Here is a 15,293-nt window from a genome sequence, read left to right on the forward strand (position 1 = left end):
TTACAGGATTCTACAAGTAGAATCCGTAGCATTGCTTTTGAATTATCGCCATCTGCAGCTCTTGAGTTTCATTCAGTGAGTCGTGCTAGTTAAAGGACATCTCATAACAGCCGTCGATTGTACAAATTACATATGTTATCCTGCTTGCGGGATGCATCCCATTTTGTATGGCAATCAACACCCTTTTCATTTACTCAAGAGAAGGATGTCAAGTGGGGAAGGTGGTGGGAGAGAGTGAGACAAACAGACACACTCACAATGCCAACATAAAAGATTAGACCCACTCACACACAGCTGGAAGATGTAAGCATCTCGTGACGCCTCACACACACACACACACACACACTCACACACTCACACACAAACTACCACCGAATCCCCTACATTCATTTTGCCAAGTCCCACACACACTTTCCAGGCTTGGGACCAGCACTGGAGAGCTCCGGTAGCTGTGTTTTAGGACATTGGCCAAGAATTGAACCCACACCGGTTGCATGAAAGGCAGAAGTCCGGACTGTATGTAGACAGACCGTAAAGGTCTTAATAAGCACACAAAAGGAGCCATTGATACAGTAAATATTTGTGCATGCGTGTGTGTTGAGAAAAGGTCTGTAATCCGGTGGCATATATAAATAAACGTTGCAGCATATAAACAGGTTTATGAACCCTTCAACATCACAAGAGAGTAACATGTACGATGCCTGCGAAGTTTCAACAGTGTGTGCGTGCGTGTGTGCGTGTGTGTGCGCGCGTGCGAACGAACAAGAATAAACACACCCAGTGAGCAGCAAGTGAGCCAAAAGCAGAAGCTTTTCCCTCATGCTACCAAGGAGTAAATGTAGCGTGGACGCTGAATTGCTTAGATAAACACAAAAGAATCAGATCAATAAACAATCCTCCGCCATCAGTGAGCGTGCAGTACTACACTAGAGTAGTCGCACGTGTCAGGGACACCACGCCAAACTACAAACGAGGAAATCGGCGAAATTGGTTGTATTTTAGTTTGTTTTGGGTGAACTGGTGTGTTCTACCAACCAGTCTCCATCTTTGGATCAGCTGTCAATCAAAGAATGTGGGTAATTTGAAGACGTCTTTCAGTCAATACACTCAACATTATACCAGGGGTCTGTCACCTGCGGCTCTGGAGCCACATGTGGCTCTTTAGTCCCTCTCCTGTGGATCTCTAAAAAATAATAATAATAAATAAAAAAATTGTAGAAATTACTATTTTTTTTTGCATATTTATTTCTATATTTTAGGTAAAATATTCTTAAATGAATTAATGATTTAGATTTGTTGTTTTTTTAAAGAATACTTAAATGCCAGGGTCCACATTTTTAAGTGGTCAGAAAAGGAAGGGAGAAAAAAAAACTAAAAATGGCCAAAAAAGAAGAGGAAAAGCAGAAAATTACCATAAAATGTCCATGAAATTGCAAAAAATGTCAGAGAAATGAATTTTAAAAAAGGCATCCAAGAAAGTCTTCAAAATGTAACCATACAATGTCCACAAACAAAAGAAGGCAGAACACTACCATAAAATGTCTACAAATATGACAGAAAGGCAGAATAGTTTCAAATGTATCAAAAACAAAATCTGAGAAATTACACACAAAAAAAGCTAAAAAAAAATTAAAAAAAATAAAAAACAGAGGAGGAAAGGTAGAAGAAAATGAATGTCTACATAATGGATGCTGCTCACCTATTTTTGTCTTGTGCAGCTTTAATTAGTTCTTGGACCCTCAGTACATCACTAACATTCCTTCATTACAATCTTCAAATGCTGTGCGGCTCCATTATTTATTTGGCCTAAAAGGCTCTTTTGACAATACAGGTTGCCGACCCCTGTACTGCTATACTAATACATTAATACACAAGAACAATGGTCACCATTCACTGGGCCATGGACTGGTACCAGTCCATGTGACATTTGGTCGCAGAGCAGGACTGAACTAAAAATATTTTATTTATCGTCAGAATATGAAAGGAGTTTGGATAAACCCACAAGCTATAGTAAAAAAAAGAAGAAAAAAAAGTAATCAAAATGTCTTTGAAGAGCCAAGTGGGAAAGGTCAGAGAGACAAAAGATGCTAAGAGACAAAAGGAAAAAAATCAACAACTTCCAAGAAAAACACAGCTGAATTTAAGAGGCAATATCAGCAGTTCCACATGACATGCGGCTTTATGGCTCCAAGAGATTCCCACTCACAAATGAGCCAATGAAGCCTTCAAAAATTCCATACAAAAAAAAAATCCCACAGAATATATTACCATCCTGTCTATGTGAAATGAGATTTCTGCAATGACAGTGATCAAAACAAAATTATTCTTTTTTTTTGTTTTTTTTGTTACTTCTAGATACTGCTTAGGAACTACTAAACATCGTTCAGAACAATGTGGGGGGCGGGGGGGGGGATCGCTTCTTATAAGAGCCCAGTATAATACACCCCCCTTAATTTGATATTTTTTGTTTTGTTTGTTTGTTTGTTTGTTTGTTTGTTTGTTTGCAAGACAAATGTAAAACGTTGTGTAATTCACATGATTTTACAGTATGTCCATTTTATTTGGATGAATAAAGTACTGCAAAAAGTAGCTTAGGGGTGAATAAATATGTGGCATGTGTCTACTTGGTAACTACTGCATATTACGTCTACTTAGACATTTAAAAAAAATATATATATATATATTAAGTGATGGCTTTGAAACTATTTACATTGTGTTATATCTTTCTAATAACAGTCAATTGTAATGACTTTTTTAAGTAACATACTGAATTGAAAAACAAGTTTTATTTTATTTTTAAAGTACTGTATTATGAAATAAAGGATTTCACCTTTTTGCTTGTAGGTGCTTTTCTTCATCTCGATGGCCACAAAATCGCTGACTTTAGGCAAAATATAGTAATACGTTGTATAATAAGTTGCACACACGACAATTTCCATCCCTAACTAACACATGTGTAGCAACAACAAGATTGGAAATAACCACCGAATATAAACCACAATACAATGTGTTGTCGCCACCAGCAAATTATTCGCTACGCTGCCAATCAGGTAGCCAGTGTTGTCCCTCTGCCGCTATTCGATGCCTCCAGAAAGATATTTACATTTTGTAAGCACATTCCAATCCCAAGAAGCGAAGTTCAAAAAGGCTGCACTTGAGTCCACTAATAAATCTTGTGTTGGAAAAGGACGAAAGAGCGGCTATCAATAGATTAGTGATGGCAGCCTGTGTGTGAAATCTCTTTGTAGGCTCGCTGTAGCGTGAGAGACGCACACTAAACACATCCAAAGTGGTTCAGTTACACTCTGCACTCTTGGATTTGCATTAACTGTTAAATGTTGCAAGGAAGAGAAAAGAGAAAATGAAATGGTTGAAAATTAATAAAATAATAAAATAATCAGAACAGAGAGAGAGAGACAGAAAGAGAGGAATGAGGCCGAGAATGGGATCTGACACCATGCAAGAAAATAAATGGACCTTGGAGATGAACTAATATGTATTGAGGTAAGTTGCATTAGCAGCGATGATGAGATAATTACTAAACAATAAATCATATACAACAATCATCATGTTAGCTGCCTTCAAATGGGAATATCACCAGTAGCAGGCTAATGGCTTTTATAAAGACTTTGAAGTGGGTCTCCATACATTTTAGGGTTCATCTGAGCATGTACGAATAATGGCCGTGCTAATGAGCTAATATTGATAGGGTGGCACCCGTTTATCAGCCGATAACGCCATTGGTCAATAGGATGAACAGTTGTTTCTTCTGGCTCAATTTCAGATCATTAGCTGAGGAGGGTTTTTGTTTTTTTTCATTCTCTAACTTGTTATAACAAATGGACTCCAAATGACATTTCCTAAAACAAAATAGCACATTACTGCTAAAATCCATCAAAACCATGCAGGGATGAGGTGAGAGATGTGGTCATTGACACACACACACACACACATGTAAAGCCCTCTCTTTTGAGACATTAGCAATGCTTTTTTTGAATGAACCGCCTCGGGGATTATATCACAATTTTCATCTCAGTCAGGGATTAATAGAATAAATGGGCAAGAGAGAGCACATAGTGTGTGTGTGTGTGTGTGTGTGTGCGCGTGTGGTGGGGAGGTATGCTGTTTTTTTGCATCGCTGATTTGCTTATACAATCCTCTAACACACGCACACATATATAAAAACACACACACACATACGCACACAGGTAATGCATCATCTCCACAGCCGGATCTCTTTGATATGCAAATAGCGGCGGCCAAGCACAAGTCCGGAGCTTTGTGCTCTTCGGAGCGTTGCAGCTGGAGCATCATTGTCGCACTCTGACCACAGATACACATTTCACAACAAGCCGCTCTGCAGTCATCACATCATCGGTACACACACACACACACACACACACACACACAAATGCCTTATGCGAAAAGATGCATGAGTTCCATCCAGGTTAAGCTGTTATTCCAATAAATCATCACAGATGATATTTGGACCATGCTTCACTTGTAACGGTGATTAAACAGCTAGCATACTCTGTAAGGTGACTGCTAAGTTTTAAAAACACACCACTGGGGCTAATTTTAAAGAAGATACATAATGTGTGAGTTTTCTCAAAAGCACAGTTAATTTGTCATGTGTGACCGTCTTGATTTACTGTAAGGAGAAATCAAATATATAATTCGAGATGTCGCTAGAACACAACAAGTCAGCATTAATAAATAAGAAACGCACTAAGTGTCCGCTCTCGTCGTTGTTTTGTCATTAGGAATGCTAGGCAGATATAATCAAGGCTGAAGCTCCGCTAGGATTTTTATCTGACGTATTTACTTTGCCATGACAGTTTGGGGTCAATTAGGATGAAAGCAATGGGGCAGGATGGGGAATACTGGCTTTTATTATCAGAGTAGATGTGTTCTTTTTTTTTTTTTTTTCCTAACAGAAAGCTGGAGTGAAAAAAAAAATTTCAAAGTATTTTCTATGGCGTTGTGTAGTTGAAACTCGGACATGACATATAGCACAGCCATCCTGTTTTCTCCACCGGTTTGAGTGTACAGCTGTTCATACCGAGACGTTCCCACACAGAATGCTATTGAAGCAACCAGGCGCCTGCATTATGATGTAAATCGCTCTAATAACCCAATTGAGCTGGTAACTGTGTGTGCGTGATGAAATATAGTCACTGCTTAGACAAGCAGGTTTGCCTGGAAAAAAAAAGACACGCCCACTCTCGCGCTGACATAGATTTGTCTATCCGGAAAAAAAAAAAAAGGTCAAATGCATGCATGTGTGTCAATAATCTTCAACACTTTTTGAGTGCATGACACAACAATGACTTCATTTCCACACAAATGAGAAACAAACTATGGAGCACTTTAGATGCCTGAGATGCACTTAAGAAACAAAATGATAACGTGTTTGTTTGTATTGTGTCTCTCCACTGCTCGATTTCATCTACATCCCCGTTTGACTCTTTCTGTTTCTGCACTGGCTAATTTGGTACAGACAGGCGGCCACTAAAAACTACTGCTAATTAAAATGCATGGGAAGGAAAAGATGGCAGCGCAACAAATAATTAGTGGTGTTAAGATGCTTTATATAAATGACTTTCCTTTTCAGAGCTTAACTGATGCAGGCTTTTTCCCTCTCGACGCATGCCTGCTATTTGATTGCTTGGCGAGGGAGAAGATGAGCGTGAGGACAAATCTCATCTTTTTACCTATGAAGCACATGGCTGCAAAAGAAAAGACGTTTGAAGTGCGAACGCAGGGTGTAGAGCTGGGCCGCATTTAGTCGGGCTCGATGTGGCAATGAAAGAGGGGAAACCGCACCAAGCGGACACATCTGCTCAGGCCACATGAGAGAAGCAAGCGCACACACATTAAAAAAGAACACACATTCTGCGAGACCAAACTCAGGAAGAGGCTGCACTTAGTGCTAAGAATTTAAGTCCGAGTCATAAAGTGCGTGTGCGTGCTAAATAAACTGACCAAGAGAGTCTGGATTTTTCCTCAAGGGCCACCATAAGTATATCTATAAGTTGTTGGGGGTTTTTTTGCTGTTTTTTTTTTACAAATTAAAAAAACACAAAAAACAAACTAACTAATAAAATCTTCTCCAGAAAAAAATAAATAAAAAAATTAATTAAAAAAAACACACACACCCAAAAAAAAAAAAAAAAAAGTATAGAACCGGATTCTTCCAGGTGTCATTCCTACTTCTTATCTGTAGAAAAGCAAAACTCCAAGGCTTGTCTTAACATGTCTGTGACTACACTGGCCTCTCTGCAGTTTATATGGCGCACTTGCAGGCTTGTGTCTTATAATGCTACAAAACATGTAACAAAGTCCACACAAGTACAATTGCCGTTTTCCTTTTCCCGCCATTTTCCTTTTCCCGCCATTTTCCTTTTGGACGGACAAACCATTTGCTCCAAAGGCTTGTTTTCATACTCCGAGCCCCCCCCCCCCCCATGTGTACGCCCGAAGCAAAACAATGCATGATGGGAGTTGTGAAAGCGGTTACCTGGGAGGAGCTCCTGTTTGGGGCAGATTCCACGAGGTGACGAGAAGCGATCGTCGTCGTCCTCGGCCAGCGTGGCCTGGATGCCAACTTCCACGGGCCTCCGGCTGCGCAGGGAGCTCAAGGCGGGAGACGGGGTCAGGGCCAGGCCCGGGGAGGGGGATGGGGGCTTGTCCAGGCCCCGGCCCACGGTCAGACAAGGGGGGCCGTGGCATCGCTTCCGCTTGTGCTCGATGAAGAGCAAGATGTCCGCCAAGGGGAACGTGGCTTGGCATTGGCCGCAGGTCAGCAGGTCCTGTTCCGGCAAGTGGTGCGGGTCGTGACCCGGTCGCGATAGCCGGCCTAAGGTTGAGGCCGGGCGATGGCCGTTGAGGCTGCTGCTCCCCTCCGAGTGCTCCGAGCAGCGCTCCGACAACTCCTCGGATGAGACGACTGCCGTGGAAAGGGGATCGGCTGCTGGAAAGAAAGAGAAAGGTCAAAGAAAAAGAGAAAGAGTGGGAGGAAGGAAGGAAGAATGAGTGAAAGGAGGAAATTAGGAGATCAGTCTAACTTGCAGGAAATCAAGGGCCATCTTTTTTTGTCATTATTTTTGCTGCAGTTATTTGTGTAAATTGAGGAGGGAACAAACATAACAGTACTTTAACATACAACATAATGTGGAGCGGACAGAATAAGTCGACCATTTTTTGACGACAAGGACAAAATATTTTTTTACATAAACATGTTGCTTGTCCAAACCTTGCTTGAAAAAGTTTTGTTCCAGTAACCAGCAGACATAAAAAGCGTAACAAACATGTCCAACGTGTGCAGGGCCCAGGACAAAAAAGTGTCCATCACAGACTTCTTACATATAACAACTCATCCTCAAAATGAGCCATTCAACGCCATTGCTCACTCTTTCCACGTCGGATTAACTCCAGACTACTTTTTAAGAAGGGATTGTCAAAGGCACACCCTCCCGCCGTGGAGAAGAGTCATGCGAACAGAGCAAACGCTGAATTAAAGAAGCGTAATTCAGTGTCCTTCTTTTAAAGAAGATCTTACAGTCGAAGGTGAGGAGTGTGACTCGGCGCTCGCCGGATAATGCTCGTTGACCTTCTTTACTCCGCCACCCAATTTCACATTTTAATGAACTTAAAACCACTGAGGATCAAAAAATAGATTTTAATTTTCATCGTCTGAGTGATTGGTACAGATTTTGTCTGATAAAAGGGAGAGCAGAGCGTGTGTTGGAATGCAAGCCACTGTGTGTGTGCGTGTGTGTGTGTGTGTGTGTCCTTTTTTATGTTATATGGACCACACTCCCCTCCACAAATTCTCATTTGAACGCTGCACTCCTGCACACATCTGCGTGCAAACTGGGACATGGAGATAACATGATAAATTCTCCAACACCACCACAACCCCCTCCTACGTCCACCCCCTGCATCCTACTCATTTAACTTGAGGTCAGCGCAGCCTTGCAGTAAAAAGAGGATAGATGGCATCACACTGACAAAATAAGACAGAAATGTTGAAATGTCTATAAAAAGTCTTCAATTACAACGATTAAATTAGATCCGGTATGTTGGTGGAAACACATATAAAGCAGTGTGATAAGTGAGGAAAAAAGGGCAATTATTTGAAAGAAAAAGATCAATGTAGTTGCAAGACAGCGCTAGAAATACGCGGAACACACTTCAACATTTTTTTTTAAGTTTCCTGTACATGTTGTATTCTTTCATTTGTTTTGTTTTGGACAGTTTAAAAAGTGGTTTGGCGATGATACAAATGTACAAACAATAAAATTTTATATTTACATGTAACTATAATACGTATGTAGGAAATTGTCATTCTTCATGTTGTGAATAAATTCCCTTCATGCTGTTTGCAACTGATGTGTAAACAAATTCCTGCTTTAAAAAAAAAAGTGTAAGTTCAAAGTGTGGCGGTTTGATGACGTGAGGAATTTAGTGTGTGCGTGTGTGACTGAATATTTATGTATAGTGCCCGTAGCACCCCATTATACCCCCCGCCCCCAGCACACACACACACACACACACACACACTCCTTCCCTCCACACATAGTAGCAGTGAGCATGTAGAGCAGTAGCAGCGAAAGTGATCAGGTTCAAGCACTGAGCTGGATTTTCTGATCGTGCTCTGCCTCCTAGCGACAGTTTCTCGTCATGGTCACTGTCACCAAACATGCCCCCCCCCCCCCCCAAAAAAAATACTGCACGGGCCACAGCATACCAACACATAACTAAGCATTCTTGTGTAAGTATACAAATCTTGTTATTGTTGTTGTTATTGTTTTCCTAACCACAATTAAATGACCAGTTTAAATACCGGGAGGATTCAATTCAATATGAAACATGACATGGCCATTCTTTCTGCAGTTTAATAACAAACGTCTTCGGTTTCCCCTCATATATTTGACTACACGGTGTCAATGTAGGAGCAATAAAGACGACAAATGACAGTTTAAGCGATCAATACGTCGTGCGTAATGGGTCGTTTTATGTAAAACGGTGTTGAAATCTTATCTCGTTCCGATGTTACAACAACCTTAAATTGTCAATACGATAGACTTATACCTACTGCTTAAAAATGTTTGTGTAGCTTCAAATTGTTAGTAGAATAAATAAATAAAAAGATTTGAACGGGACAAGACGAGTAGTTCCTGTTGCTGTCTAGCAACTCCGAGCTGCACAAACTCTGTTGCGTGTGTTTCAGTGAGAAAGTTCCTCAACTAGGATGAAGACCAAAACATTTACATAACAGGCGTTGGGGATTTTAAAAGCGAGTAAAGGAAATCGATCAGTGCTGTCTGCGCCAAGCGCGGTGCTGCTGAGACAGAGGCAGTTTGTAAACACGAGGTGATGTGTTCCTGCTGGTTCCGGTCATTTCGACACCCAAGTTTTTCTGTTTTTAGAAAATAATTCAAAAATAGAAGGAGAGAGGGAAGGTGAAACTTCCTCACGAGACAGTAAGTGATGTTCCGAGGGGAATTTCTCCCCAAGCGCTGCTTAAAAGCGCGCACTGCAGCCGCTCACATGAGCCGTGTGTGCGCCTCCACTGACCAGCAGATCGTGGGGGCACCGGAGCAGGAGCCAATTGGACCCGGTTACCACCCAATGTCTTGTTTTGGATCTCGTTGCTGTTTTGCAACCAGGCTAACAAACTTATTTTGGTCTCGTTTACGAACTAATTGTCGCACTTAGGTGACCGCGCTGCGAGTCCAGTTGGCCGCGGGTCCGAGCGGTCCTTCCCGGTGTCCTCACGGCTGACGTTCCGCTGACTCCCATGCACCCACCAATAACACCCGCTTCCCGATTTAACTGAACGAGACCAATGCGTGGACATGTATCTTCCCGTTTCTGGTTTGTACTTACGCGAGAAATCCCGTTTACTTAAGTGCTGAGGTTTGCCTTGCTTGCGGCGAGACATGGTGGCTGGCGGCGGCGCTCAGTGCGGATCACATCGGGAAGAGCCGGGGTTACACATTGGAGACTCCGGTGGGGCAAAAGAATGTCTTCATCCGGCGCCTTCGTCATCCACACACAACAACAACAAAAATAATTTAGGAAAAAAAATTAAAAACTAATTAGAAATTATACAAAGATGGCGCGGAGGCGAAGATGGATCGCGGGATCGCCTTCATGGCTTTTTTGAGAAAGAAGAGCGGAGAAAAGAGAGAGAGTGTGTGTGTGTATGAGGATGGAGAGAGAGGAGAGGAGAGAGGGGAGAGCGATGGAAAAAAATGGCAAAAGCCCCCCTCCGCCCCCCACCGCCGCCACCCCTCTCCTCCCCCCAATCCTCCCCCCCCCCCACCCCCGTGGTTGGGGGTTCAAGTGCACGGACGTGACGTTCCCGGCGAACTTGAACGTCAGGCGGTGGACGGACACCCGACATACAAAAACATGGGCAGGGCCGAGGCACCCGAGTGGGAGTGGGAGTGGGAGGAGGGACGGATGGGACGCGAAATAACAACACCAATGGACGATCATTGGAGAGGGGAGGTGGAGGAGGAGGCTGAGGAGGGGGAGGACCGCACATGAGAAGTAGACCCGGTGGAAACCAATGGACACAGAGATCAGGGGGGCCGGACAAGACACACTTGGAGAGAGAGAGAGAGAGAGAGAGAGAGAGAGAGAGAGAGAGAGAGAGAGAGAGAGATGTAATGAAAGCAATATGCAAAGAGAGAAAGGGACGCGGACGTGAAACAGGGCAAGCGGAGCCGCGCCGAGTGGGGCGAGAATGATCCTCCAACACATACTAGACAAATACCGCGCGACTCGCGTGGTGGACTTGCGTCCTGTGCGTAGCCACAGGCACAAAAACGCTTGGAAAACTTAAATTGAGACGTGTGCTAAACCTCCAAACCAAATAAACGGGCTGATAACCATTTTATGATGACCATTCGCATGTCAATCTTTTTTTTTTTGTAATGTTACAATTACATTGTTTGGTTTTATCACCTGCACTAAATCCACAAAAGCAGTGACTCAATGATCAATCAGATGAAAAAAAAAACAATTATAAGTTTCCACTTGAAAATGACTTTATTGCCATATCATGTCTAGGTCACAGCCATCACTCACTTTTTTTTTTTTTTTGCCGATTCCAATATGTGCACATCTTTTGGAAGCGGTGAGTGAGTGAGCGGCCACTTTTCACCGAGTGTCCAAGAGCCCTTGCCTGTCTGTGTGTTGTGACTTCGGGCTGGGGTGAAACCCAAGCTGCTGACCTTGGTAAGAAGAAGTGCGGAGCTGGCCCATAATAACTTTCAGATGTGATTCAGGTTCGAGCTGGAACGGGGGAGGGTTCGTCGGTAGTGGGGGTGGTGTATAGGAGAAGGAGGAGGAAGAGTGAAGAAGAAGAAGAGGAGGGGGAAGAGATTGTAAATACTCTGTAATAAAAGGGGGTTTGGTAATATAAGACGACAGGCTTTATATCGGCAAAGTCGCAAGCGTACAGCGCGCAGCCGGTGCGGCCAAGCGAGGAGACACAAAGGTTGGAAAGACGCGGGTTGTCGCTCGGAAGCGACAAAAGAGACTGATGAGAGATCGGGAGGAGACATGGTGGCTCATTGTGACTACAGGAGATGACGGCGCGGGGAGCGAGCGAGCGAGCGAGCGTTCAAGGGAGCCTGGAGTGGCGCTTCTTGCAAGAGCCCGGAGATTCGCTCACTGACCGAAGAGGACGCGCACTTAATACGGAGGGGGCGGCGGTGGTGTGGGGAGGCAGGCCAGGAGGATGAGGAGGAGGGGGCTTGGGGGTGATGGCAGAGAGACAGAGAGAAAGAGACGGAGAGAGAGAGAGAGAGTCGCCGGAGGAGTGGCGGAGGAGGTTCAACGTCAAGGGGGAAAAAATGCATGACCAGTGAGTGAAATATTTTGCAAGTTGCAACTTGCTCGCATGGCTTGTACGGGACAGGTCGGCGCACGCGCGTGCATGTGCGGACGTATAGTACTCGTGTATAGCTGCGGGTTTCTCCGGATGAAGACATTTGGCCAAAAAAAAGTGACCATAATATGATCCTACTGCGGTTTGTATTTTATTCATCGGTTCTCATGAATGCATCAGTGAGGGTAAATAAAAGTGATTAATTGATAACTTTAGGGCTGCTTCACACAAGCAAACAAAACGAATGAGCACAGGAATGCAGTTCATTTGGATGCACAGAAATGGTTGCAACTGGTCCACTTTGTATGACAACAAAGTGGATTTAAAAAAAAAAAGGGTAAAATTATTGTTTCCTTTTTGCCTCATTTAAAGACTCTTTCGTGATTATGTGTGTTATACGTGATTGCAACGTAGAGGGGCTTTGATTTTATTTCAACATTATTATTTTTTCATTAGTAGTTGTAGTTTTCCTATCGAGCGCATCGCCATTAGAAACCACCGCCCCACAGCGATTTAAGAAATGTGAGCGCGTCGACTTTCAATTATGCAATTTTTTAACTTGTAACGTATAGTGTTATTTATATTACGATATGCATGTGAACCCTGGTTTCATTGCACTATGATGCAAATGAGTGCAAGCCCAGACCTTTAAACGCGGGGCCAACAAGTTTAAGGGACCCCATACCATATAATCCTAATTGTCATACACTGTTAAAGGGGGCGTCAATTTACAACTCCCCAAATCCGAACTACGATAACCTTGACCTCCGTCTGTTTTTGCTGCAAATGTCTTCTCTTCTCTTCCTCACATCTCCATCCTCATCCTCACCTGCCACTTACACACTCTCCGTCACACGCAGGGTATATTGCTCAGAGAGCCCACATTGCTCCGGCGCACGCAGAGCGCACTGGGCTGTCTCCATATGGAAATTGGAAGCGCGCCGCTCGTCATAAATCAGACTTTACAGTAGTGGCGTGTAAGGAAATGCAAGAACGCATGTTTGCATGTTGATTTCAATGCACGATATTTTACTTTGTTGGTGGGGGGAAAATCATATCAAACATTTTTCAGGTGGTAATTAATATCTAAAACAATATTTTTGTGGGATTTACACCATCCCATTAAGCACTTTTATACTGAAGATCAACTCGTTACCGTATGTATAAATTCAAGAGTGCACAGTGGCGTTGGTTGTGGTTTCGAGAATAAGAACGTGTGTGGGGGGGTGGGGGGGTGGGGGGTCGTGAAAAGAGCGGAGAGACAACAGAGCATCAGACCGATGACGGTCACATGGGCGCCTTCCTCTGCACGCACGACAGCTCCGGGGAAATTGAGTAACTGGGGGCGCATTTCAATATATGGAAATGACCAGGGGGCCCCTGAGATAAATCAGCTCCACATAGACACCCCGTCCCCATCCCTATCCACCCCCTTCTATGCTCTTCTTTACACCTTCATTTCTCTCCCTGGTCTCTCGGGTCGCTGACTATATTGTTTTGAAATCTCCCCCAAAACCTGAGCTGGATGATGCTTTAAAAACAGACTTAAATCAATTTATTAAAAATAGTTTTACTATGAACTCCAGACAAAAATCTTGTGATTTATGGAACTCAGTTTCGAACACGTGTTAAATGTTTATGTATAAACAGAACTAGACTTCAGATTTCGTGATGTATAGCCACAACTCCAATATCACAGTGATTTTATCGTTTCCAATGTTCTGCACATGCAAGAAATCAGCCTCAAGCAATGGGTTAAAGACTTTTTTCCTCTTTTTTTCCCCCCCAGGTGTCGTCTTAATTTCTATGCGGACCCTCAAATCCCCGTCACATCCAGTCTTGCGTTTTGGCAGTGGAATTTCATGTTTCTCGCACACACACGCACGGACACGCGCGCACCATCAATTTTCAGCCATCCTAAAAGATTTGCAAAAACGGGGGCAGGCTGGCTTTTACAGAGAACTATTATCACGTCGCGGGATGTGCGCACACGTCGCCGCGTCTGCCGGGTGGTATTAGATGAAATCAGGCGGGATTACGCAGCTATAGACCAAATTACCAGACCCCCACCTCCTACATCGCACATACACGCGCACGCACATGCACACTTCTCAGCGCACATGATGCCATATCTGAGTTCAGGACAACCACACAGGTTGCAATGAATGCTACTTATCGTTTCATCTCATTTTTGACACAATTGAAATTCACTTGATCGCAAAAAGGGACAGCATGAAACAGCGTCTCGTTATCTTGCATCAGGGCCCCACAACATCACCCGCAAAGAGCTGGAGCAACCAACTCTCCTTATTAAGTCCCAGGCCAGCCGCCATCACCACCATCCATCTGCCTCTAATGCACGGGCACATTTATGGCCACCGTTAGTTAAGTCGTTGTTAATTTTACACTAACTGGTTGTTATGAAGATGAATGACGAGGGGGAATGACACGCCTGGGACCTTTGTGTTGCAAGTATAGAGCCCAGCACTGGAGCATATATGCTACCTAAAGACATCTATAAAGGCAGTAAAGTGTTTGCATACGTCTTGGATAATGTGAGATCATAGGAAGCAGTTTAAAGCATTTTGATAGTATTTTATTTTTATGTAATCCAGCGACTGACCGCACTTTGCAAACGCTGCATTTAATTGAATGTATTTATTTTAATGGTCACGTTACCTCTGCTCTGTACACATTTAAAAAAATGAGGTTGACTTGTAAGTGTTGATAAAATAACGATGGCTTGTGTTGTTAAAGAATAAACTGCATGGGTTGACTATACTAGAGGTGGCTTTCAACAGCAGCAAACACGGACTAGAGTTCCCTCTAGTGGCCACATCTCACTAGTGTAAGAGGAAAGGGCCATTAACGAGCTCCAGCTCCGGGCCCGAACCATCAACCCAGCTCAAGGGCGCTAATGTTACGTTCAATATTTGAATGGAGTGGTCATAAAGTGATTACATTGTATTTTAATCACTTTATAAAGTGTATAGTTGTCCAACATAAGAAATACAATGTCTGCAGAGGTACGTTTTCACTTGAAGGAAGCTCATGGAAGACTTACACGTGAATCTGATTTCACCGTAAATAATTATATGATGAAGTATTTTATGTTGGGAAAATGGTTGTTAAGAGCATGTTGGGGGTAGACTGTAGTGTAGGCGATGTTTTTTTAATTTTTTTTATTGCAACCTCGACTAAACCAAAACCCAGTGTAAGTAATGTAAAAGGGGTATACCGTTATAAGGGGGAAAAAAAAGAAAGAAAATAAATACCGCAATGAATAAATAAACCCACCGACATCGACTTTATATAGCACGGACGAAATACACATATAGATCTCGTTTGTTGGCTGTAAAATGTTTTATTTCAATTGACTTATTAT

At 43.1% G+C, this 15,293-nt stretch overlaps 1 protein-coding gene across 2 annotated transcripts in view; it reads right to left on the reverse strand.

The window, feature by feature from the left end:
• bcl11aa (BCL11 transcription factor A a) overlaps positions 1-10,278 on the reverse strand; it is a 50,165-nt gene extending 39,887 nt beyond the window's left edge. Inside the window, exons 1-2 of one of the 2 annotated variants that reach the window (XM_077582518.1) lie at positions 9,895-10,278; positions 6,521-6,970 (exon numbers count right to left, since the gene is read on the reverse strand). In XM_077582518.1, the coding sequence (XP_077438644.1) occupies positions 6,521-6,970; positions 9,895-9,949 (505 nt within the window). In that variant the 5' untranslated portion in view covers positions 9,950-10,278. Of the gene's footprint in view, positions 1-6,520; positions 6,974-9,894 lie in introns of both variants that reach the window. The other variant, XM_077582517.1, reaches the window with a different exon arrangement.
• Positions 10,279-15,293: the final 5,015 nt, after the last annotated feature.

This window comes from Vanacampus margaritifer, chromosome 12 (assembly GCF_051991255.1).
Source record: "Vanacampus margaritifer isolate UIUO_Vmar chromosome 12, RoL_Vmar_1.0, whole genome shotgun sequence".
Lineage (NCBI taxonomy): Eukaryota > Metazoa > Chordata > Actinopteri > Syngnathiformes > Syngnathidae > Vanacampus > Vanacampus margaritifer.